General features: G+C 37.2%; 2 protein-coding genes and 1 pseudogene across 2 annotated transcripts; all 3 read left to right on the top strand.

The window, feature by feature from the left end:
• The first annotated feature begins 903 nt into the window (after positions 1–903).
• Positions 904–1993, top strand: LOC147358733 (olfactory receptor 5AP2-like; annotated as a pseudogene).
• Positions 1994–8466: 6473 nt separating this feature from the next.
• LOC147358732 (olfactory receptor 5M10-like) lies at positions 8467–9447 on the top strand. The gene has a single exon (XM_086342131.1). It carries the CDS (start codon positions 8499–8501, stop codon positions 9429–9431), a length of 933 nt encoding a protein of 310 aa, XP_086198257.1. The 5' UTR covers positions 8467–8498; the 3' UTR covers positions 9432–9447.
• A 13555-nt stretch (positions 9448–23002) lies between these two features.
• Positions 23003–23960, top strand: LOC147358731 (olfactory receptor 5M5-like). The gene has a single exon (XM_086338703.1). It carries the CDS (start codon positions 23025–23027, stop codon positions 23958–23960), a length of 936 nt encoding a protein of 311 aa, XP_086194829.1. The 5' UTR covers positions 23003–23024.
• The last annotated feature ends 1027 nt before the right edge of the window (positions 23961–24987 follow it).

Below are 24987 nucleotides of genomic sequence, written 5' to 3'. Positions count from 1 at the left end.
TAGTTACATAGTATGTGAGAAAGAAAAGAACAATTTCTTTAATATTTATTTGCCTGTATTTATTCTTTATTTGAACACATGGAAGTAGAGAGTTGTCACTGACTTGAGACAGAGAATGTTATGTTTGGGAAAATTAAAGGAAGACATGAGCAAATCAGCTTTGAGTTAGGTTGAGTCATTATTTGATATTAGTATGAAAATGTGAGTAAGTGATTGCATTATAAGTCTAGGATTTGGGAAAGAGGTCGGGGCTGAAATAAATTCAGGAGTTGTAAATATATAGATAGTATTTATAGTCATGAGACTGAATAAGATCATGAAGGTAGAGTGTAAATAGGAAAAAAAAATAGAAGAAGAACACAAAATGAGTTCTGAGCTACTCCAATCTTAACAGTCAGAGAAAAGAGGAATAAACAAAGAAGGCTGAGAAGGAGCAGCCCATATGGTAGGAGGAAAACTCAGAATGGTGTGTCCTGGGAGACAAGAGATGATAGTTTTTCAGGGAGTAGTTAGCAATTAACTCTGCCAAATATTATCAATAGATCAAAAAGATGAAGATTGAGAATTGACCACTGAATTTAGCAGCATAAAGAACCCTAATAACCTCGACAAGAACAATTTCTGTGGAGTGATGGAGTGAAAATTTGATTAGAGTGGGCTTAAGAGAAAACAGGAAAAAACCAAACTGAATTCAGAAAGTATTTATTATATATCCAAGTATGTCTTACATTTCATTGCCAAAGAGAATGTAAAGGAACTGGATGATAGACAGTGAAGGCAAAAATGTCAACGGAAGAGGTGAAAAACTTGGGGAGGTAAGGTAAGATATAGACAAGCAGGGGCTGATTATCAACAATTTCACACATGCATGGATAAATGCTCATTTTAAAATAAAAGTTGCTGAGTTCACTTAAGAAATCTTTTTGTTGTTCTGCAGTTAAAAAAATAAAAAGCATTAATACACATGTTCTTTGGACATTTTAGAAGTAATTCTATAGTAGAGAATAAACTGTTTGATTTTCTTTTTTTTTCATAATTTATATCACCAATTTCTTTCTTATCTCAGCAAGCAAATCATCCATTCTGAGACAAAGGGATGAGCAACCATTCGACAGTGACTGAATTTATTCTCCTGGGGTTCAGCGATCATCCAGAGCTACAGTCTTCTTTTTATGGTATTTCTAGTCATCTGTATGATCACTGTGTTTGGAAATCTTGGCATGATCCTCTTAATCAAGATTGACTCACATCTCCACATGCTAATGTATTTTTTCCTCAGTAACCTGTCCCTTGTTGACTTCTGTTACTCTTCTGTCATTGCCCCTAAAATGCTCATAAATTTCTGGGCAGAGAACTCAGTCATTTCATTCAATGAATGTGCCACTCAGTTCTTCTGTTTTGGTTCTTTTGCTGGCATTGAGGGATTCCTGTTGACCGTGATGTCCTATGACCATTATGTGGCCATCTGCAAACCTCGCCTTTACACGGCCACTGTGTCCCCCCCCAACTTAACGTCCTACTGGTGTTGACCACATACCTCACTGGCTTCATAAATGCTGCCATTCACATTGCCTCACCTTCCAGCTGCCTTTCTGCCACTCCAGTGTCATCAACCACTTTTTCTGTGACATTCCACCCCTCCTGAAACTCACTTGTTCAGACACTCGTGTCAATGAAGCTGTCATTCTTGCTTTTGCCAGTTTTAATGAGCTGAGCTGCCTCCTGACCATTCTCACTTCCTATCTCTGCATCCTCACTGCTGTCGTGAGGATCCGCTCTGCTGATGGAGGCACAAAACCTTCTCCACCTGTGCGTCCCACCTGATGGTGGTCACCATCTTCTCTGGCACAATCCTGTTCATGTATCTGCACCCCAGCTCCAGAAACTCAATGGACCTCCAGATACTCAAGTATCTGGACCTCCAGATACTCAAGACCAAGTGCTGTCTGTGTTTTATATGGTGGTCATTCTCATGTTAAATCCTCTCATCTGAGAGGATAAGTCTGAGAAATAAGGAGGTCAAAACTTCCTTTGGCAAAAAATTTTTTAATTTAAATTTATATATTTTAATTGGAGGCTAATTACTTTACAATATTGTATTAGTTTTGCCATACATCAACATGAATCTGCCATGAGTGTATACGTGTTCCCAATCCTGAACCCCCCTCCCCGTACCATCCCTCTGAGTCATCCCAGTGTACCAGCCCTTTTTAAAACATTCTCTTTTTGCTTCTGTACTTAGAATTGCCAAAGCGTGGGCTGTTAGGGCTCAGAGGGAACTTAGAAATGGTCAAATCCACATGTGTTTACTCTGGCTCCATGTCATTCTGTCACGAGGTTTCCTGTTTTGTTTTTGCTTTTTTTTTCTACTAGTGGAATTGGACCAAATATTCCAAGCATCCTCAGGAATATGATTGCTCTATATAAATCTCATTTATTCCAGAGAACGTATATGCTTGAAAAAACAAATTATCATAGTTCAACTCCCTATTTAGAAGCATAAAACCCAAAATAGACATACCTAAAATATAGTGTAGGCTTTGTTCTAGACCACTGCAATACATAAATGGCATAATAAAGCAAATTACACAATTTTTTGGTTTCCCAGCTCATGTAACAGTTATATTTATATTATATTATAGTCTATTAAGTATGCAACAGCATTATGTGTAAAGCGTATATATTTTAGTTAAAATACTTTATTAAAATCTAGTCTTCAGTGAGTTACAATCATTTTACTGGTGAAGGATATTGCTTTACTGCTGATGACTGCTGACTGCTCAGGGTGGCAGTTGCTCAAAATGTGGACTAATGCAGCAATGAAGTTTGCTACATCAATTGACATTGTCACAGAAGATTTGCCTGTAGCATGTAATGCTGTTCCACAGCATTTTACCCACAGCAGAACTTTGAAAGCTCAAATTGATACTCTCAAAGGCTGTCACTGCTTTATCAACTAAGTTTATGTAATATTCTAATTTTTTTGTTGTCATGTCAACAATCTGTACAACATTTTTCATCAGCAGTGATTCCATCTCAAGAAACGATATGCTTTGCACATCCACAAGAAGCAAGTCCTCATCCACTAAAGTTTTATCCTGAGATTGCAGCAATTCAGTCACATCTTCACTCTCTACTTCTAATAAGGTTCTCTTACTATTTCCACAACATCTGCAGCTACTCTCTCCACTGAAATTTTGAACTCCTCAAAGTCATTCATGAAGGTGGGATACAACTTACCCCAAATCCTGTTAATGTTAGTATTTTTACGTCTTCCAAATGGATCATGAATGTTCTTAATGGCATTCACAATAATGAATCCATTCTGGAAGCTTTCAATTTCCTTTGCCCAGATATCAAAGAAATCACTAACTACAACAGCCATAACCTTACAAAACATATTTTTAAAATAATAACATCTGAAAGTTGAAATGATATCTTGATCTGTAGGCTGCAGAATGGATGGGGAATGTGATTGCTCTGTTGTGTTAGCAGGCATAAAAACAGCACATATCTTGTTGTACATCTCCATTAGAACTCTTGGGTGAACAGGTGCATTGTCAATAAGTAATAGTACTTTAAAAAGAAATCTTATTTTCTTCCTTTTATTTTATTTTTTTCTGAGCAGTAGATCTCAACAGTGAGCTTAAAATATTTAGTGAACCATGCTTCTCAGGCGGCACTAGTGGTAAAGAACTCGCCTGTCAATGCAGGAGATACAAGAGACGTGGGTTCAAACTTTAAGTCGGGAAGATTCCCCTGGAGTAGGCATGGCAACCAACTCCAGTATTCCTGCCTGGAGAATCCCATGGACAGAGGAAGCCTGGCAGGCGACAGTCCATAGTGTAGCACAGAGCTGGACACGACTGAAGCAACGTAGCAGCAGCAGCATGTTGTAAGCAGATGTGCTATCATCTTACACTGTTGTTTTATTTATAGAGCAGAGGCAGAGTAGATTTAGCATACTTCATAAGGGCCCTAGAATTTTCAAAGTGGTAAATGAGCATTGGCTTCAATTGAAGCCTTGAGCTACATTAGCCCCTAACAAGAGAGTCAGTCAATCCTTTGAAGGTTTGAAGTGAGGCAAACCTTGTCCTTTGAAACTTTGACTTCTCTTTAGCTTTGGAAGTCCTAGATAACATCTCCTTCCAATATAAAGCCGTTTCACCCATATTGAAAATATCTTGTTCAGAGTAGCTAAATTTATTGTTTTGAGTGCTGTAGTTCCTTACTAACTCTTAAAATTAGATAGTGTAAATCATTTAAAGATTTTTCTTCTGTCTCAAAATTGTTTTGGATAATTTAAGAATGTTTTTTTTTAAATAATCACTATATACCTTAGAATCAGTTTGTCTATTAAAAATAAGCAAGCTGAACTGGCATTAAAACCATTGATCAATTTTAGACAAATTGGTAACTTAAAAATATTGGACTTAAAACTACTGAATATTACAATCCACAAGGAAGATATATCTCTCCATTATTTAAGTCTCCTTTAATTTCTCTATGCATGCAATGTTTTGTGGTTATCAGTATGTAACTCTTGAAGTTTTATAAAAAAATCATTTTTAAGTGGCTTACTCTTTTGATGTTATTATAAGTGATATATGCTGCTGCTAAGTCACTTCAGTCGTGTCCGACTCTGTGTGACCCCATAGACGGCAGCCCACCAGGCTCCCCCATCCCTGGGATTCTCCAGGCAAGAACACTGGAGTGGGTTGCCATTTCTTTCTCCAATGCATGAAAGTGAAAAGTGAAAGTGAAGTCGCTCAGTAGTGTCCGACTCTTAGCGACCCCATGGACTGCAGCGTACCAGGCTCTTCCATCCATGGGATTTTCCAGGCAAGAGTACTGGAGTGGGGTGCCATTGCCTTCTCCAAGTGATATATAGAAGCATTTGTTTTCTAGTTATGGTTGGCTTTTACATAACAATATAAATAATCTATGCATATTGATCTTTACCTTGTGACCTTCCACTATGTAGGCTTAGCTTTTCTTCTGCATATTAAAAAATGGGATGTACAACTTAATGATCACCACAATAAATCTAGTTAACATTTTATTTGTGTATCTTAAAAGGAGATTCTATATAAACTATTCGGAGAAGGCAATGGCACCCCACTCCAGTACTCTTGCCTGGAGAATCCCATGGACAGAGGAGCCTGGTGGGCTGCAGTCCATGGGGTCGCTAAGAGTCGGACACGACTGAGCGACTTCACTTTCACTTTTCACTTTCATGCACTGGAGAAGGAAATGGCAACCCACTCCAGTGTTCTTGCCTGGAGAATCCCAGGGACGGGGGAACCTGGTGGGCTGCTGTCTCTGGGGTCGCACAGAGTCAGACACGACTGAAGCGACTTAGCAGCAGCAGCAGCATATAAACTATTAAGCGATCTATGAATAGGATGCTTTTATTTTTTTCCCCTTTCAATCAATACACTTTTATTACATAGATTAGAACTTCCAGTATATTATTGAATCTGCCATAACCAAAAATATAGTGAATTAAATAATCATAAGAACACAAATAGCAGAGTCAGTGGGATAGTTTCAATTATCTGACTGTTTGACATTTGTGTAGCTAAAACAATTATGTGTTCTTTTAGCAGACACGTGTCAACTGGTCATTGCAATTGAAGCAGAGTGATATTAACTAAGGCATTTGTGTCTTCAAATATAAATTAAATAGAATCTCCTGAAGGCTTTCTAGGAAAATAAAATAAGAATGCTGAAAATCCTTCTTTTAACCAGTATCAATGGTAGATAGGTAAATTCTGTGCCCTCCAGTATTATTTGTTGTTATACATGTAAAATAAATAAGCATTTACTTCTTATGCATGAACTTTTGATCAAATGATCCCATACTGAAAAGTATTGTTATTTTGCCTTTCCAGAGTTAATTCACTACTTTTTTCTTACTTGTTCAATTGCTACTGAGTTAGTCCTACCTCTTCTTGGAAAAATCTGTTTGTAAATATTATGATTATTACAACATTATTCTATATTAAAGTATATCAGGATGTAGTGGTGGTGATGGTTTAATCACTGAGTCCTGTCCAACTCTTGTGTGCCCATGGACTGTAGCCCACCAGGCTCCTCTGTCCATGGGATTCTCCAGGCAAGAACACTGGAGTGGGTTGCCATTTCCTTCTCCAGGGGATCTTCCTAACTCAGGGCTTGAGCCAGTGTTTCCTGCTTGGCAGGCAGATTCTTTATTATCTGAGCCACCAGGGAAGCCCATATCAGAATGTACTTACATACATATATAAGTACTTTAGGAAACCAGTGCTGATATTCAGCTTAAAGAAGGGTCAAACCTTCAAGTATCTTTATGCAAGATAAGGAATCTTTACATTAAGGGGTCAGGAAATAAGAGCTCTACTATTCTACAATTAGCCTTACAATCATATAAGAAAATTTTATTTCATGGGAATATTTAGGATTTTACACTTTAAAATTTTATTTAATTTGTTCAAGGAATCAAGGTAAAACAGAAAATGTTGGGATAAATAAATATTTTTGACCCCAATCTGAAAAATACACCATTATGCTCAAATCTCTCCTAATGTGCTAAGTTGATGACAATATACATTTTTATAATGATATACAGCTTTATTTCACTGACTGATTTCTCAGACTATAACCCAGTATTTGGAAATCTAAAACAATCAGAGATGCCTCTCTTGTCTTAATGAGACTCTACTTTAATTCCTTTGATTGAATTGGCTGGAGTTATCAATGCCCTGAAAGATAGAGGCTACTGAGACCATCTATGGATTCCTTTATTCTCTAACAAATGCAGTATCAAACAACATTCAGATATTCTTTACTCATATTTGACCTTTCCTCTTAAATCACCAATTTTGTGATACATCAATTTTATGAATGATCCTGGTTCTCAGTCACTTTTAGACACAAAAAATGCAAAATTCATCCAACCATATTTTTGTCCATTCATACTATTAAAAGTGATGGTGAACTTCTTTATTTTTGCCTAAGATTTCAGCCACATAGTATAAAGCAGCATACAAAGATGTTGCATACAGATTTTGGTCTTGAAGGAAAATTAAAGATCTCAAAACATGAAATTAAGGTTATGCCCTTGAGGGAACAAAATCTATCTTAATTGGATTATAAGAATTAAAAAAAAATACTCTAGGGAATATTCCTAAGAAACACTATAAATCTTCCCACCTGTTTTAGAAAATATAGTAATTCAGTTTTACACGTAAGTCATTTTCTACATTTGTTCACTAAAAATATGTTTTTTATTTTGTGTGAAAATTAATATTCTCACCAGTACTGAAAAAATTATTTTCATCATATATACTTTCTATTCAAATGTTAATATTTCATGGCATCTCTGAAAAATCAAGTATTATATACAGGCTTTTCTGATGTGTATGTGAAAACTAAATTTAAAAAGCCTTAAGGTGAGATTCTTGAGGCATAATGCTTCCAGTCATATCTTACTTTCCCAAAAAAACAAAAACAAAAACCAGAAATGATAATTCCAGCTGGGAGCTAAGTCTACATTTAAATATTATCCTGATGTGTTTTCCTAAACAAATATATTCAGAGGTGTGTCAGTTTTAAAAAATAATGGAAACAAATTCCTCTTCAGGTATTTGAATTCTTTATTTACTGTTCAAATTCTGCCCCCTCAGATTTTCTTTGAATGGCCATCTAAAAGCACTCCACCTTTAATTTTCCTCATAGTGTTTTCTTCTAAGTGACACACTGCGGTAAACGTTTGTCTATGTGCTAAATATCTGTTACCTCTCTTACAATATATGGTTCACCGGGATAGGTAATTTGCTCACTCATGTAACCCCAGAAGCTAGAATAGAAAAAAAAAAATGCCTCCATAAATAATGAGTGGGTGAATTTAAAAAGCAGAAAGAACAATTCTTCATTCTGTACCTTCTTAGCCATATGTCAAGAGATGCATCTACTAATTAAATGTCTTCTGAATGAATTTAAGCTAGATAATATGGGTTTCAGGAGAAAATGCTGGATTGAACATGTCTTCTAATGTGTGTCAAAAACAATAGTGTATCAGAGGTGCAGGGACCATAGAAACTCGGCATCCTTCATTTGTCCATTTGAATGATGCCACTGACCTGCTGCTTTCCAGACCTGGTTTTCATTCTTTTGGCTTTCTTTTTCACAGAATTTGAAAAAAAAAAATACTGAATATGGAGTTTTCCAAGAAAACAGGTTTAATTGTATATGTGTATACAAGATTTACAAATAAGAAGGAGAAAGAGAATGTGTGAGTTTGTGAGTGTGTGCTTCCAGTATATATATAGAAAAATATATCTCAAAGAGATAAGGTGCAAATATTTACATAGATGCTCTGATGCATTGGTTGAGAAGAGTAATTTCCTTATAGAGAGATAGGTCAAAAGTAAATGACAAAAGAATGGAATAAATGCATAATCAGGATCAGATAGAATTCTTCACTTTACCACTTTCAGTTTTTAAGGGATGAGAATATGTCTTCCCCTAACCACACTGCAGTGACTGAATTCATTCTCCTGGGACTCACAGATGACCCAGTGCTACAGAAGGCCCTGTTTGGGGTGTTCCTGGTGATCTACCTAGTCACACTGGCAGGGAATCTGGGCATGATCATGCTGATCAGGACCAATCCCCACCTCCAGACCCCCATGTACTTCTTCCTCAGCCACCTCTCCTTTGTAGACCTTTGCTATTCCTCCAATGTTACTCCAAATATGCTGCACAATTTCCTCTCAGACCAGAAGACCATCTCCTATGCTGGATGCTTCACACAGTGCCTTCTCTTCATTGCCCTGGTGATCACTGAGTTTTATCTCCTTGCTTCAATGGCCTTGGACCGCTATGTAGCCATCTGCAGCCCTCTATATTACAGCACCAGGATGTCCAAGGACGTTTGCATCTTTCTAGTCACAGTCCCTTATACTTGTGGATTCTTCAATGGTCTCTCTCAGGCACTGCTGACCTTTCACTTGTCCTTCTGTAACTCCCTTGAGATCAACCATTTCTACTGTGCTGATCCTCCTCTGATAATGTTGGCCTGCTCTGACACCTATGTCAAAAAGATGGCAATGTTTGTGGTTGCTGGTTTCACTCTCTCGAGCTCTTTGTTCATCATTCTCCTGTCTTATGTTTTCATCATTGCATCTATCTTGGAGATCCATTCTGTGGAAGGCAGGCACAAAGCCTTTTCTACCTGTGGTTCCCACCTGGCAATAGTCACTCTATTTTATGGAACCCTCTTCTGCATGTACTTGAGGCCTCCAACTGAGAAGTCTGTAAAGGAGTCTAAAATATTTGCAGTCTTTTATAGTTTTTTGAGCCCAATGTTGAACCCATTGATCTACAGTATGAGGAACAAGGATGTGATCCAAGCCATGCAGCAAATGATTAAGAGAAATCTTTCATAAAATTGCAGTTTAAACATCTGTTCACTTGATATGACTAAGTGTCCATAACAACTTTGTGTTATAGAGATTAGAAATGAGTAACACAGAACTCTGTGATAGAACTCCAGGTTCCTTTTTTTTTTTTTTTTTTTTGAGGATCAAATCATTTAGACATTGGGACATGACATATAGCAATCTCTTCTTTTGTTTAAGCAAAGAGCTGTGTTTCACCCTTAGCCAACAGAATATTCTGATGTCAAGATTTATATCCAGTTTGAAAATGTGTTTTAAAATCATTGTAAAGTACTTAACATTTTGCCTAAATTTTGTAGTCTTGAAAACCACTGTGGCTTTTAGGACCCAAATTTAAACTCAGTCTTTGCAATTCTTAATCCAATGGTTGACCTATTTGGAGTCTCTCATTTTTTAATATTCTAATTATTGACCTCTATTTGTGATTTATGTTTTCGTACTCTGTAAGTCTTTGTGTGAAACTTACCTCAGAAATTCTTGAGAGTATACATCAACATGTATGAAAATAATCATAAGTAACACCATTATATTTGAGTTCTCACTTTTATGTCATTATGCATTAAATCCTAACAAATGAACTAGTGAGAAAATGATCATCTCCATTTATAAGCTTTACTTTGTTAGGCACAGGGAGATCCTTAGGGTCTACCCAAAGTCATTCAGCCATTTAGTAGCACAAAGGCAATTTGATTTTATATTCTCTCTCTTTCAAATTCATATTGAAGTGGCTACACCTCTTTTGTGTGCATGATAAGTTACTTCAGTTGTGTCTGACTCTTTGTGACCTTGTGGACTGTAGCCCACCAGGCTCCTCTGACCATGGGATTCTCCAGGCAAGAATACTGGAGTAGGGTGCCATGCCTCCTCCAGAGGACCTTCCTAACCCAGGGATCAAAGCCGCATCTCTTGCCTCTCCTGCTTTGGCAGGGGGGTTCCTTTAGCACTAGAACCGCCTGAAGAACTCAGCTAAACCGCTTATTTTTTTTTAAACTATTGCCAATTTCATTTAGTAATTGATACACTTGTTTTAAAAACAGAAAATAATTTCACAAAAAGAATATTTTCTACTCACTATAAATATGTAGTTTATGTCTTCATTGATGTTTCTTTGTCTTCTCTGTGTGTGTATTAATAAACCACTTATTATACAACAAATACTGGATGGGATGTTGGGGGTGATGAATTGACCAGTCTATTGCTATAAATGATCATGGTGATTGTAATGAGAGCAAGATAACTAATAACAGCTAATGTGAATTTCTTCTACATGTCCTCAGGATAATTTGTGGGTAATATAATAGAACTGTCTTGTTGTTCCATGTAAAGCAGGCAATTTTGATATGTGGAAGATTTATTTTGACCATATTTTATGAATATATTTTTCAGATTATAAAACATACATATTCATTATAAATGACTAGAAAATAAAAACAGATGTGAAGAAATAACTTTTATGAGTTATGTGTTCTAAACCAATGAATGAATTCTCTTTGTATTTTTAAATATTGCTTCTCAATAATATTATGTACATATATTATTATAATTGATAAAGCAAAATTGGAATCATGTGCTATATATAAATCTTGAGTTTCATTTGATAGTATAAGGTTTACATTTCAAAGATACTATTTTCGGTGAACACCACTTTTAATGCAGTTAATATTAACAATTAAATCACACTAACTTAGTTACAAAAATAATTGAACATATTAATTGTAGAAAAACAAAGAAATACCAAAATATATAAAATGTAATATTTTCCCTGTATTTTTTAATTAATTTATTTTAATTGGAGGCTAATTACTTTATAATATTGTAGTGGGTTTTGCCATACATTGACATAATCAGCCATGAGTGTACATGTGTTGCCCATCCTGAACTCACCTCCCACCTCTCTCCCCATCCCATCCCTCTGGGTCATCCCAGTGCACCAGCCCTGAGCACCCTGTCTCATGCATTGAACCTGGACTGGTGATCTCTTTCACATATGATAACGAGAGGGTAACAATTAGGAAGGCTAGGGATTTCCAAACGGAGGAAATAGGCTGCAAGTGTCAGACATTTTTATCTCTCTTGAGCGGCAGGAGGAAACACACAAGCAATATTTTTTTTCCTTCTCTATACAAATGTAAAAGGTTTCTCTTAAAATACTGTGTTGCCATAATGACATTTGGTTTCACCTGAAGTTAACCATTCTCAAACCTTGAGTTAATCCAATGCATTTTTCTTATGGAAATGTTTGTCTTAAGCTATGCTAATGTACTATGCATTTACCCCAGACTTTGTCTTCAAGTTGGTTCCGCCTAATAGCTCAGAATCTACTTGACAAACCAGTATGTTATATTCAGATATTGTTCCTCTGACTGTGAAGAAAGCTGAGTGCCAAAGAATTGATGCTTTTGAGCTGTGGTGCTGGAGAAGACTCTTGAGAGTCCCTTGGACTGCAAGGAGATCCAACCAGTCCGTTCTGAAGGAGATCAGCCCTGGGTGTTCTTTGGAAGGAATGATGCTGAAGCTGAAACTCCAATACTTTGGCCACCTCATGCAAAGAGTTGACTCATTGGAAAAGACCCTGATGCTGGTAGGGATTGGAGGCAGGAGGAGAAGGGGACGACAGAGGATGAGATGGCTGGATGGCATCACCAACTCAATGGACATGAGTTTGAGTGAACTCCGGGAGTTGGTGATGGACAGGGAGGCCTGGCGTGCTGCTATTCATGGGATTGCAAAGAGTCAGACACGACTGAGTGACTGAACCGAAATGAAGTGAATCTATGTAAACGAAACTATTTGTATGGTAATCTGCCCTTCTACAAGATTCAAGTCAATGGTTTTATGTCCCAGGATGAATCTTCTGGTGCCAAGATTATCCCAAAATGCATCTTATGGATGAGGGGCCTGGTGCCATTCTGACTTTTAAGACATTCTTTTCTTTCATTAACAGACTGCTCAGTTCAGTTCAGTTCAGTTGCTCAGTTGTGTCTGACTTAGCAGGGGGGTACTCTTTTGGCTCCCTTCTGATGCCTGTGTCAGAAGCTTTCTCTATCTCCTTTATACTTTAATAAAACTTTGTTACACAAAAACTCTGAGTGATCAAGCCTCATCTCTGGCCCTGGGTTGAATTCTCCTCCAGAGGCCAAGAATCCTGGCATCTTTTCGTGGGTCAATAACAACCTTTCAATAATATACGTGATTCAAAAAAATAATAATAATATACGTGTTTCAAAGCTATTATCTCAGATCATCCCACCCTTGCCTTCTCCCACAGAGTTCAAAAGTCTGTTCTTTACATCTGTGTCTCTGTCTTGCACAGAGGGTCATGGTTACCATCTTTCTAAATTCCATATATATGTGCATTAATATACTGTATTGGTGTTTTTCTTTGGACTTACTTCACTCTGTATAATAGGCTCCAGTTTCATCCACCTCATTAGAACTGATTCAAATGCATTATTTATAATAGCTGAGTAATGTTCCATTGTGTATATGTACCACAGCTTTCTTATCCACTCATCTGCCGATGAACATGTAGGTTGCTTCCATGTCCTGGCTGTTGCAAACAGTGCTGCAGTGAACATCAGGGTACACGTGTCTCTTTCAATTCTGGTTTTCTTGGTGTGTATGCCCAGTAATGGCATTACTGGTTCATTTGGTAGTTCTATTCCCATTTTTTAAAGGAATCTCCACAGTGTTCTCTATAGTGGCTGTACTAGTCTGCATTCCCACCAACAGTGTAAGAGCTTTCCTTTTTCTCTACACCCTCTCCAGCATTTATTGTTCGTAGACTTTTTGATAGCAGCCATTCTAACCAGAGTGAGATGGTACCTCATTGACTTCAGTTTCTTGGTGGCTCCTGATTGTGTCCACACACAGTTCATTGTCACGGGTATCTTCCTAAGGAAACTCACAATATATCTGCTTATCTCAAATCCAGAGAGAAAGAGATACTACTGGCAAGACAAAAGTCACAATTTTATATTGCCTAATTATGGAATTGGCATCCATCATCTTTGCCACTTTCTGTGCACCCTCTTCAGCACCCTCTTCAGCATTTGTTGTTTGTAGACTTTTTGACAGCAGCCATTCTGACTGACGTGAGATGGTACGTCATTGTGGTTTTGATTTGCATTTCTCTGATAATGAGTGATGTTGAATATCTTTTCATGTGTGTATTAGCCATCTGTATGTTTTCTTTGGAGAAATGTCTGTTTAGTTCTTCGGTCCATTTCTTAACTGGGTCGTTTATTTTTCTAGAATTGAACTGCAGAAGCTGCTTGTATATTTTTGAGATGAATTCTTTGTCAGTTGCTTCCTTTGCTATTATTTTCTCCCATTCTGAAGGCTATCTTTTCACCTTCCTTTGTTGTGCACAAGCTTTTAATTAGGTCCCACTTGTTTATTTTTGCTTTTATTTCCATAAATCTGGGAGGTAGGTCATAGAGGATCCTGCTGTGATTTATGTCACAGAGTGTTCTGCCTATGTTTTCCTCTAGGAGTCTTATAGTTTCTGGTCTTACATTTAGATCTTTAGTCCATTTTGAGTTTATTTTTGTGTATGGTGTTAGAAAGTGTTCTAGTTTCATTCTTTTTTTTTTTTTTTTTAACAAGTAGTTGACCAGTTTCCCCAGCACCACTTGTTAAACAGATTGTTTTTTATTCATTGTATATTCTTGCCACCTTTGTCAAAGATAAAATCTGTAGATTTATCTCTGGGCTTTCTATTTTGTTCCATTGATCTATATTTCTGTCTTTGTGCCAGTACTATACTGTCTTGATGACTGTAGCTTTGTAGTATAGTCTGAAGTTAGGCAGGTTGATTCCTCCAGTTCCATTCTTCTTTCTCAAGATTGCTTTCACTATTCAAGGTTTTTGTATTTCCATACAAATTGCAAAATTATTTATTCCAGTTCTCTGAAAAATACCATTGGTAGCTTGATACGGATTGCATTGAATCTACAGATTGTTTTGGGTAGTATACTGATTTTCACTATATCGATTCTTCCAATCCATGAACATGGTATATTTCTCCATCTATTTGTGTCATCTTTGATTTTGTTCATCAATGTTTTATAGTTTTCTATATATGGGTCTTTTTTTTTTCCCCATAGGTAGATTTACTCCTAAGTATTTTATTCTTTTTGTTGCAATGGTGAATGGAATTGTTTCCTTAATTTCTCTTTCTGTTTACTCATTGTTAGTGTATAGGAATGCAAAGGATTTCTGTGTGTTAATTTTATATCCTGCAATTTTACTATATTCATTGATTAACTCTAGTAATTTTTTGGTGGAGTCTTTAGGATTTTCTATGTAGAGGATCATGTCATCTACAAACAGGGAGAGTTTTACCTCTTTTCCAATCTGGATTTCATTTCTTTTCTTCTGCTGTGGCTAAAACTTCCAAAACTATGTTGAATAGTAGTGGTGAGAGTGGGCACCCTTGTCTTGTTCCTGACTTTAGGGGAAATGTTTTCTATCTTTCACCATTGAGGATAATGTTAGTTGTGGGTTTATCATATATTGCTTTTATTATGTTGCTGAGGTATGTTACTTCTATGAATGCTTTCTGGAGAATTGTTATCGTAAATGGATGTTGAATTTTGTCAAAGGATTTCTCAGCATCTATTGAAATAATCATATGGTTTTTATCTTTCAATTTGTTAATGTATATCACATTGATTGATCTTTAAATATTGAAGAATCCTTGCGTTCCTGGGATAAAGCCCGCTTGGTCATGGTGTATGATCTTTTTAATGTGTTGTTGGATTCTGTTTGCTAGACTTTTGTTAAGGATTTTTGCATCTATGTTCATCAGTGATATTGGCTTGTAGTTTTCTTTTTTTGTGGCATCTTTATTTGGTTTCGGTATTAGGGTGATGGTGGCCTCATAGAATGAGTTTGGAAGTTTACCTTCCTCTGCAATTTTCTGGAAGATAGGTGTTAGCTCTTCTCTAAATGGTAGAATGGTAGAATTTTTCAGTAAAATGCAGCTGTGAAGCTGTCTGGTCCTGGGCTTTTGTTTGTTGGAAGATTTCTGATTATAGTTTCAATTTCTGTGCTTGTGATAGGTATGTTAAGATTTTCTATTTCTTCCTTGGTCAGTTTTGTAAAGTTATACTTTTCTAAGAATTTGCCCATTTCTTGCGGTTTGTCCACTTTATTGGCATATAGTTGCTGATAGTAGTTTCTTATGATCCTTCGTATTTCTGTGTTGTCTGTTGTGATATCTCCATTTTAATTTCTAATTTTGTTGATTTGATTCTTCTCCGTTTTTTTCTGGATGAGTCTGGCTAATGGTTTGGCTATTTTATTTATCTTCTCAAGAACCAGCTTTTAGCTTTGTTGATTTTAGATATAGTTTTCTTTCTTTCTTTTTTTTCCCCTGTTTATTTCTGCCCTAATTTTTATGAGTTGTTCCTTTCTACTAACCCTGGGGTTCTTCATTTCTTCTTTTTCTAGTTGATCTATGTGTAGAGTTAGGTTTTTATTTGATTTTTATCTTGTTTCTTGCAGTAAGCTTGTATTGCTATGAACCTTCCCGTTAGCACTGCTTTCACTGAATCCCATAGGTTTTGGGTTGTGTTTTCATTTTAATTAGTTTCTATGCATATTTTTATTTCTTTTTTTTAAAATTTCTTCTGTGATTTGTTGGTTATTCAGAAGTGTGTTGTTTAGCCTCCATGTGTTTGCATTTTTAATAGTTCCCCCCCCCCCCCCGTAGTTGACATCTAATCTTACCACATTGTGATCAGAAAAGAGGCTTGAAATGATTTCCATTTTTTGGAATTTACCAAGGGTAGATTTATGGCCAGGATGTGATCTGTCCTGGAGAAGGTTCCATGTGCACTTGAGAAAAAGGTGAACTTCATTTTTGGGGGGGATGAAACGTTCTATAGATATCAATTAGGTCTAACTGGTCCCTTGTATCATTTAAAGTTTGTGTTTCCTTGCTAGTTTTATGTTAAGTTGATTTATCCATAGGTATAAGTGGGGTATTACACTCTTCCACTATTATTGTGTTACTGTTAATTTCTGCTTTCATACTTGTTAGCATTTGCCTTACATATTGTGGTGTGCCTATGTTGGGTGCATGCTGCTGCTGCTGCTGCTAAGTCGCTTCAGTCGTGTCCAAACCTGTGCGACCCCATAGATAGCAGCCCGCCAGGCTCAGCCATCCCTGGGATTCTCCAGGCAAGAACACCGGAGTGGGTTGCCATTTCCTTCTCCAATGCATGAAAGTGAAAGGTGAAAGTGAAGTCGCTCAGTTGCGTCTGACTCTTAGCGACCCCATGGACTGCAGCCTACCAGGCTCCTCCGTCCATGGGATTTTCCAAGCAAGAGTACTGGAGTGGGATGCCATTGCCTTCTCCATGTTGGGTGCATATATATTTATAATTGTTATATTTTCTTCTTGGATTGATCTTTTGATCATTATGTAGTGTCCTTCTTTGTCTTTTTTCACAGCCTTTATTTCAAAGTCGATTTTATCTGATATGAGTATTGCTACTCCTGCTTTCTTTTGGTCTCTACTTGCATGAAATCTTTTTCCAGCCCTTGACTTTCAGTCTGTATGTGTCCCTTGGTTTGAGGTGGGTCTCTTGTAGACAGCATATATAGGGGTCTTGTTTTTGTATCCATTCAGCCAGTCTTTGTCTTTTGGTTAGGGCATTCAAACCATTTACATTTAAGGTAATTATTAATAAGTATGATTCCATTTCAATTTACTTTGTTGTTTTGGTTTCGAGTTTATACACCCTTTCTGTGTTTCCTGTCTAGAGAAGATCCTTTAGCGTTTGTTGGAGAGCTTGTTTGGTGCTGCTGAATTATCTCAACTTTTGCTTGTCTGTAAAGCTTTTGATTTCTCCTTCATATTTGGATGAGATCCTTGCTGAGTACAGTATTCTGGGTTGTAGCCTTTTCTCTTTCATCACTTTAAGTATGTCCTGCCATTCCCTTCTGGCCTGAAGAGTTTCTATTGAAAGATAATATTCATTCTTTGTGTTTGATCTTAATTTGATTAATATGTGCCTTGGTGTGTTTCTCCTTGGGTTTATCCTGTTTGGACTTGCTTGGTTTCTTGGACTCGGATAGCTATTTCCTTCACCATTTTAGGGAACTTTTCAACTATTGTCTCCTCAAGTATTTCTCATGACCTTTCTTATTGTGTTCTTCTGGGACTCCTATGATTTGAATGTTGGGGCATTTGATACTGTCCCAGAGGTCTTTGAAGTTGTCCTCATTTCTTTTATTTATTTATTTTTTCTTTTCTCCTCTCTGCTTCATTTATTTCCATCATCCTGTCTTCCACCTCACTAATCCTATCTTCTGCCTCAGTTATTCTACTGTTGGTTCTCTCTAGAGTGTTTTTGATCTGTTATTGCATTATTCATCATTGATTGACTCTTTTACTTCTTCCAGGTGCTTGTGAAACATTTCTTGCATATTCTCAATCCTTGTCTCCAGACTATTTATCTGTAACTCCATTTTGTTTTCAAGATTTGGGGTCATTTTTACTATCATTATTCTGAATTCTTTTTCAGATAGACTCCCTATCTCCCTCTCTTTTGTTTGGTTTGGTGGGCATTGATCATGTTCTTTTACCTGCTGAATATTTCTCTGCCTTTTCATCTTGTTCAGGTTGTTGTGTTTGGGGTGGCCTTTCTGTATGCTGGAAGTTTGTAGTTCCTCTTTATTGTGGAGGTTCCTCCCTGTGGGTGGGGTTAGATGAGTGGCTTGTCAAGGGTTCCTGGTTAGGGAAGTTTGCGTCGGTGTTCTGGTGGGTGAAGCTGGATCTCTTCTCTCTGGAGTGCAATGAAGTGTAAAGTAGTGAGTTTTGAGGTGTCTATGGTTTGCTGTGACTTTTGGCCACCTGTATATTAATGCTCAGGGTTATATTCCTGTGTTGCTAGAGAATTAGCTTGGTATGTCTTGCTCTGAAATTTGTTGGCTCTTGGGTGGGGCTTGGTTTCAGTGTAGGTATGGAGGCTTTTGGATTAGCTCTTGTCAATTAATGTTCCCTGGAGTCAGGAGTTTTCTGGTGTTCTCAAATTTTGGATGTAAGCCTCCTGCCTCTGGTTTTCAGTCTTATTCTTACAGTAGCCTCAAGACTTCTTCATCCATATCACACTGATGATAAAACATCTCCTTTCGAAGAGAATGGGTTGCCTTTCTGGGCGCCTGGTGTCCTCTGCCAGCATTCAGAAGTTGTTTTGTGGAATTTGCTCAGCGTTCAAATGATCCTTCTATGAATTTGTGGGGGAGAAAGTGGTCTCCCCATCCTATTCCTCTGCCATCTTAGGACCTCCATCATTGTTTAGTGAAAGATTTTTAAAAATCTTCAATGTTTTAAAATTTTCAAGAGTTTCATACACATGATTTTACATATTCTAATAACTTGATTTTCCCCTAACCCTATATTGCCTTTCCCCACTTCCCTCTCCCCACTGGTAGCCATAGTTTGGTTTCTATGTATGTGAGTTTGCTTCTTTTTTTGTTTACTTATTAAGTTTATTATGTTTTTGCTATTCCACATACATGCCATATCATACAACATTTGTGTATTTTCTCTTTCTGCATTATTTCAGCAGTTTAATGCCCTCCAAGTGAATCCATGTTCTCACAAACAGCAAAACTGTATTCATATACAATAAGTCCTTTACATATGAAGATATGTAAGATAACTGCAGGTGTCTCATCATCAATAGAAATGTCCTTTTCTGCTCTGTGTAGTTGATACCCAGTCCATCTCAGTCAGAGATGCTGCTTGGTCATGTCAAAGGGGAGGAGGAGGGAGCAAGAATTATCTCACTATTCTGCTTGCCCAGGTGACTCTAATTCTCAAGAAAGGGTTGGAGAAGCATGTATAAGCCACATTCTCATATCCAGTTTTATCTCCAATAATGCTGATATTTTGGCTGGTAAAGAATCCACCTGCAATGCAGGAGATCCTGGTTCAATTCCTGGGTCAGGAAGTTCCCCTGCAGAAGGAGTAGACTACCCACTCCAGTGTTCTTGGGCTTCCTTGATGACTCAGACGGTAAAGAATCTGCCTGCAATGCAAAGACCTGGGTACAACCCCTGGATTGGAAAGATCCACTGGAGGAGGCCATGGCAACCCACTCTAACATTCTTGCCTGGAGAATCCCCATGGACAGAGGTGCCTGGTAGGTGACAGTCCATGAAGTCACAAAGAGTCAGACTAGTTGAGTGAATAAGTACAGCACAATTCTAGTAATTTTAATCTCTGACTCCTGTGTGTAGTCTGCAAGTGATCCATGACCCAGAAGGATGATGATTCAATGGTCCTTTTAGTATCTAGCAATGGTGAAGCCAGAAATATCACTTCAATCACATTTATTGAGTAATTATTATGAAACCCTCTGGTCTGAGTCAGGGATGTGAGACAAAACAAAATCCTATTCAGATGTTTTAACTGAAGAGAATTTAATGGAAAGAATTTAATTTAATAAGGAGAATACTGGCAGTGTTAATTAAATCAGTCCACGAGCTTGAAGTACCTGGAGGCTAAGTTCATAAGGCAATTTTCATACCAGTTCCAAAGCAGTCAACACAAGGGCCTCTGTCAGGATTCTAGTGTCACAAGATCCAGGAAGAGCATGCCAGGCCACCTTTTCAACACACACCTTAGCAGGAATTTTCTTTGAAAAGATGCAGCCACCTTGGCACTTCATTGTGAAACTGGGAGAAAATGAAATTTGGATACTTTTCTCTTCCTCTCATTTCTGTTATGCTCCTGGTTTCTTCCACTGGCCTAACTCAGATGGAAACTAGACACTCAAGGAGCCCTATTGATGGAATTTAAAGATTAAGCTCCAGGTAGACCAAAAAAAAAAAAAAAAAAAAAAAAAAAAAAAAAAAAAAAAAGAAGAAAAGAAAAGAAAAAGAAAAAAGGTAAACTGTACAGATGGTCTAGACTGACAAAAGAAGCATCATTAGCACATTTATATTATCTGTATATCCATGGTGTTCCCTTTGCTATGTGTTTATTATTATAACAATTAAAATATAAAGAGCAAGGTTCAGAATCAGTAAATAAGTAGTTCAAATGCAGCCAAAGTTATCTGACTGTCTGATGGTTTTCCTATATCATTCAGTCTTCTATCTGCATGATAACTTAATAACTTACTCAAGTCAAGTCTCAAAATATCAAGACATTTAGGCATAAGTTAAAAAAAAATGATTCCCATTAGTATACCATTTCAGAAGATTTGATTCCCTGAAGATACTGGGGAGAGGCAAGAATCATGTCCTCAGTGGGCTTAAGATTTTAAAAAGAGTAAATTACTCATGGTGGTTTATAGTCTAAATGATTTTCTGTGAAAAATAATTGAACCCTAAGGTGTTGATCCCTCTGTGACAATTCTGGTATAAATTTCTCAGCTACTTCATATTTGTGCTGTCACTGGGAAATCACCCTTCTTTCTCAGGTAGGACTAGGTATTGAACAGTTTGCTGTGGTGTGTTCTTAGTCACTCAATCTTGTTTGACTCTTTGTGACCCCATGGACTGTAGCCCACCAGACTTCTCTGTCCATGAGGATTCTCCAGGCAGGAATACTGGAGTGGGTTGCCACGACCTCCTCCAGGGGATTTTCCCAATCCAGGGATCAAACCCAGGTCTTCTGCATTGAGGGCTGATGCTTTACCATCTGAGCCACCAGGGAAGCCCAAGAATACTGGAGTGGGAAGCCTATCCCTTCTCCAGGGGATCTTCTGGACCCTGCAATCAAAACGGGGTCTCCTGCATTGCAGGCATATTCTTTACCAGCTAAGCAAAATTCTATTTTTCTCATAGTACAAATATCTATAAATATACCATGGAGTGGTATCACAATGGAAAAAGAAAGAGATCAAAGGGCACAAGACAGAGCCTCAGGTCGAGAGCGTCTGTCAAGAATAGGAAGGTTTATAGTGTCGCAAGCCATTTCTGTCCACTACTCTCTAAGACTACCTTGCCAAGTCAGTTCTTTGCATTAGGTGGCCAAAGTATTGGAGCTTCAGCTTCAGTATCAGTCCTTCCAATGAATGTTCAGGACTGATTTCTTTTAGGATGAACTGGTTGGATCTCCTTGCAGTCCAAGGGACTCTCAAGAGTCTTCTCCAACACCATAGCTCAAAAACATCAATTCTTAGGTGTTCAGCTTTCTTTATGGTCCAACTCTTACATCCATACCTGACTACTGAAAAATCCATACCTTAGACTAGACAGACCTTTGTCAACAAAGTAATGTCTCTGCTTTTTAATATGCTGTCTAGGATCATCATAGATTTTCTTCCAAGGAGATGGTCTCCTTTATCATGTACAAAAGTTGAAAAATGCACTTTATGATTTATTACATACTGTCTCAGTTTTATAAAAAGTACTATTATTATTCTCAGTGTGACCTTTACAGAACTCAAATTGAATCCCTATCATACAACTTATTCTTACATTATGAAAGAGTTAAAATGAGGTAAAGTTACAACAAAATTATTACAGTTTGGGGATGGGTGTGTCAATCACTTTTTAAAAAATTGTCTTCTCCTCAAGGGGACATTTTTAATACATTATTTTATCCCAATTATTCCCTCCTTTAATATTTAACATCACTGATAAATCTGGATATATAAAAATAATCACATATTGTTTATGTACTGTATTTTTACCTGTATTTATACAAAAACACCAATTTAATTTTGTGTCCCATGAGCCAATTGCTGCTGCTGCTAAGTCAATTATTGCCCTAAATAATTGTCTGAAATATACAAAGCTAAGGATAGCTTGGGATATCTTACTGAAGTAAGATTTGGTAATGTAAGGGCAACCTGAGATAGGCAAGTGTGGATAAAATGAACATGCATCACAGGGTGAGGGACTAGCTTGAAAATAACCTTGAGGTTAGAGTGGCAGGTAGGCAGACACTGGTTCTATAAAGATCTATCTGTTCTGTTTCCCTAAATCATTCACCTGTGGGGGGAACAAAATGAATTTCAATTACTGACTCTTTAGACACCACATCAAAATCATTCTGAAAACAAAGAATCATAGTTTTAAAGAAAAGCAATATTTAAAGGGATTGGAAGTGACCTATTCATGGTAATGATTTGTAGGAAAGATCTAAGCTTCTCAACTATGAAAAGACTTGCAGAAAAGCATTTGAAACTATGTCATTGTGTTCTATATTAAGTTAAATATTGAAGCATCTAGTGTATGATTACTAGGTTATTTCTGGATATTTAAAGAAAAATTTGATACGGAACATTTTAAAAGACTACCGAATTTCTTATAATATTGCTTCTGTTTTATGTTTTGTTTTTTTTGGCCATGAGGCATGTGGGATCATGGTTTCCTAAAAGGGGTTCAAATCCTTGTTCCCTGCATTGCAAAACGAAGTTTTAACTGCTGGATCACCTAGAAAGTCCTCTATGTAACTTCTTTATGCCATATGTGTTTAGAAGTTTGAAAGAAGAAAAAAAAAAAAAAAAAAAAGAAGTAGGCATTGATGATGTGAGTAATGGAAAATGATAAAAAAAATGCATTTTTATTTCATTTACTTTAGACATCATTGGAAGCTGAGCAAACACAATGTTAAAAGAAAATTACACAGAAGTGACTGAGTTTATCCTCCTGGGACTGACAGATCGAGTTGAGTTGCAGCCTGTCCTTTTTGTGGTCTTCCTAGTCATCTACCTGATCACAGTCTTTGGCAATGTGAGCATGATTTTGTTAATCAGAGCTGACTCAAAGCTTCAGACTCCAATGTACTTCTTCCTCAGCCACCTCTCCTTTGTAGATCTCTGTTATGCCACCAATGTCACTCCTCAGATGCTGGTCCATCTTTTATCCAAGAGAAAAACTATTTCCTTCCTTGGTTGCTTTATACAGTTTGACTTTTTCATTTCTTTGGGGCTCACAGATAGCTATATGCTCACAGCAATGGCTTATGACCACTACACGGCCATCTGCAAACCCTTGTTATATGGCAGCAAAATGTCCCGAGGTGTCTGCCTCTCTCTCGTTGCTACGTCTTATACTTACGGCTTTGCAAACGGTCTTGCACAGACCATCCTGATGCTCCACCTCTCCTTCTGTGGACCCAATGAAATCAACCACTTTTATTGTGCGGACCCACCTCTCCTAGTCCTGGCCTGCTCAGACACTCATGTCAATGAAACTGCCATGTTCGTGGTGGCTGGTTCCAATCTCGTGTTTTCTCTCACCATTATCCTCATTTCCTACATTTTCATCTTTACAGCCATTCTGCAAATGTGTTCTCCAGAAGGGAGGCACAAGGCCTTCTCCACCTGTGGGTCTCATCTGACAGTTGTCACTATGTTTTATGGCACACTGTTCTGGATGTATCTGAGGCCGCCTTCTGAGGCATCTGTAGAACAGACCAAAATTGCAGCTGTTTTTTATATCTTTCTGAGTCCTATGCTTAACCCTTTGATCTACAGCCTTCGGAACAAAGATGTTAAAAGAGCAATAAGGAGAGTAATGCAAGAGAAAATTTTTGTTTAATTAGGTACACATTTGGCCAGACGTATGTAATAGATTTGTATTTTCTGACGGATTAGAGAGAATTTTAAATTGATAAGTCACTTTTTGTCATTGACTTAGTTTTTCCTTTTGCAATTCACTTATGAAATGTGAAAGAATCTGTCAGATCATTAGCTTGTTTCATTTCAGTGTATTTAAAAGGAATACCACGTGGAAATTCAATGACAAGACCAGACAGCATTGCTATTTTTGTAATATTAGTAAAGGACAGATAATTCTGTGCACAGTACTCATAAAGGTAGAAAGTTATAAAAGGCAGAATTACCAATGATCCTAAGACAATGCCAATTTGTTTGATTTGAGGGGTTTAATATTTTCCAAATTATTTTCCAAAACTTGTCAATCGTATAAGGAGGAAAGTTTTTTCTTTGGTTGGTTGGTTTTTTCCTTTGTTCACATTATATATCCAAGATCTTTGAGTATCTTAAATTATTACTTAAGAACTATACTAACGGAATCCTCATTGATTAAATGTTTGACAGAAATGCCAAATTTCCTTTAGATTTTTAAAAATTATTTCTTAAAAATTTTTTTTAACCAATATGCCTCCAGCACTAACTTATATTAGGCTTTCACTTTTTTTTTTTAAATTATGCTCTGTTAACAGCTCACAGACAAAAATAGTGAATGATATGAAGAACACTTTTCGAAGCATAACTAATCATCATTAAGTTTTCACACAATGACGCTTATTTCAAATTTGCACAAATCTCCATTTCATGGACCTGACTGCTCACCTTTGGCGTCTCCCCCGGGACATACAAGTTGGGGAAGCTCATGATGCTGGAAAACTCAGAAGAGATGAGAGTTGAGTAGAACTTGGTTCTGTTAAGTAAATCGAGTTGATTTTTTAAAAAACTGATTTTTCTAAATTCCATGTATATGCGTTAGTATACTGTATTGGTGTTTTTCTTTCTGGCTTACTTCACTCCGTATAATAGGCTCCAGTTTCATCCACCTCATTAGAACTGATTCAAATGTATTCATT

This window comes from Bos grunniens, chromosome 15 (genome assembly GCF_055505025.1).
Source record: "Bos grunniens cultivar Pamir isolate PY7600 chromosome 15, Bosgru_T2T1.0, whole genome shotgun sequence".
Lineage (NCBI taxonomy): Eukaryota > Metazoa > Chordata > Mammalia > Artiodactyla > Bovidae > Bos > Bos grunniens.
This window is presented reverse-complemented; position numbering and strand designations above follow the sequence as displayed.

Coding starts and splice junctions, on each gene's coding strand:
- LOC147358732 (XM_086342131.1), top strand. CDS start 8,499: ATGTCTTCCCCTAACCACACTGCAGTGACTGAATTCATTCTCCTGGGA.
- LOC147358731 (XM_086338703.1), top strand. CDS start 23,025: ATGTTAAAAGAAAATTACACAGAAGTGACTGAGTTTATCCTCCTGGGA.